The 1,165-nt window shown below is 43.3% G+C and overlaps 1 protein-coding gene across 1 annotated transcript; it reads left to right on the top strand.

Moving 5' to 3' along the window:
- Positions 1-219: 219 nt before the first annotated feature.
- On the top strand, positions 220-723 carry LOC138870529 (uncharacterized). Its single transcript, XM_070148341.1, has one exon. The coding sequence runs from the start codon at positions 220-222 to the stop codon at positions 721-723; it is 504 nt and encodes a 167-aa protein (XP_070004442.1).
- Positions 724-1,165: the final 442 nt, after the last annotated feature.

The raw sequence follows: 1,165 nt of genomic DNA, 5'->3' as shown, positions 1-1,165 counted from the left end.
GTTATCGGACCTATCGAGTCTGCCGTATCAAACGGGCATAGGTTCATTCTAGTGGCAATTTATTATTTCACCAAATGGGTTGAAGCAGTATCGTACAAATAAATGACTAAGAAAGTGGTAGTAGATTTTGTCCGCGACCGCATTGTTTGTCGGTTCGGAATTTCAGAGTCAATCATCACTGATAATGGTTCCAATCTCAACAGCGACCTGATGAAAGCCATGTGTGAAACCTTCAAGATCAAACACAAGAATTCTACAGCTTACAGACCTCAGATGAACGAAGCTGTAGAAGCTACCAATAAGAATATCAAAAATATACTGAGGAAGATGGTAGAAAAGCATAAGAAGTGGCATGAGAAGTTATCATTTGCTTTGTTGGGATATTGCACCACAGTCCGCACATCAACCGGGGCAACTCCCTATATGTTGGTTTATGGTACAGAGGCAATCATTCCCGCCAAGGTAGAAATTCCCTCCTTGAGAATCATACAGGAAGTAGAACTTGACGATGCAGAATGGGTAAGGAGTCGCTACGAGCAGCTAGCTCTTATAGACGGAAAGAGAATGAATGCAATTTGCCACGGTCAGCATTATCAGAATAGAATATCCAGAGCCTTTAACAAAAGAGTCAAGCCGAGAGAGTTTACACCGGGACAACTAGTGTTAAAGAAGATTTTCCCACATCAAGAGGAGGCCAAAGGGAAGTTCTCTCCCAACTGGTAGGGTCCATACATGGTTCATCGGAGGATCCCTCATACTTGTAGAAATGGACGGTGAAGTTTGGCCGAAGCCGATCAATTCAGATGCAGTGAAGCGATACTATGTGTGACTTTTATGCTTTCCTCATATGATGTAATTTGAACTACGCCTGACCTGATTCCCGTTTAAGAGGGGATACGTAGGCAGCCCTATAGGTTCGGTCACAATTCAATAAAATTTTTATTTCTCCGTCCCCCCGCAATTGAAAACTGAGGCAGAATTTTGAGGAGGACCCTCAAAATTCCAAAGTGATTTCAGCCATTCGCCGCAAGCAACCGTTAGAAGCAGCATCCTAGTAAACTGGGGCAGAATTTTGAGGAGGACCCTCAAAATTCCGGAGCAAGAGAAGTTGCAATGTCTTGAACCACGTCGCAGTCGTCGGTTCATCTAAAGAAAACTATTCTTA

The sequence above is a fragment of the Nicotiana sylvestris genome, chromosome 6, assembly GCF_000393655.2.
Source record: "Nicotiana sylvestris chromosome 6, ASM39365v2, whole genome shotgun sequence".
Taxonomy (NCBI): Eukaryota; Viridiplantae; Streptophyta; class Magnoliopsida; order Solanales; family Solanaceae; genus Nicotiana; species Nicotiana sylvestris.
The sequence above is the reverse complement of the archived record's forward strand: the minus strand, read 5'-3'. Positions and strand labels throughout refer to the sequence as shown.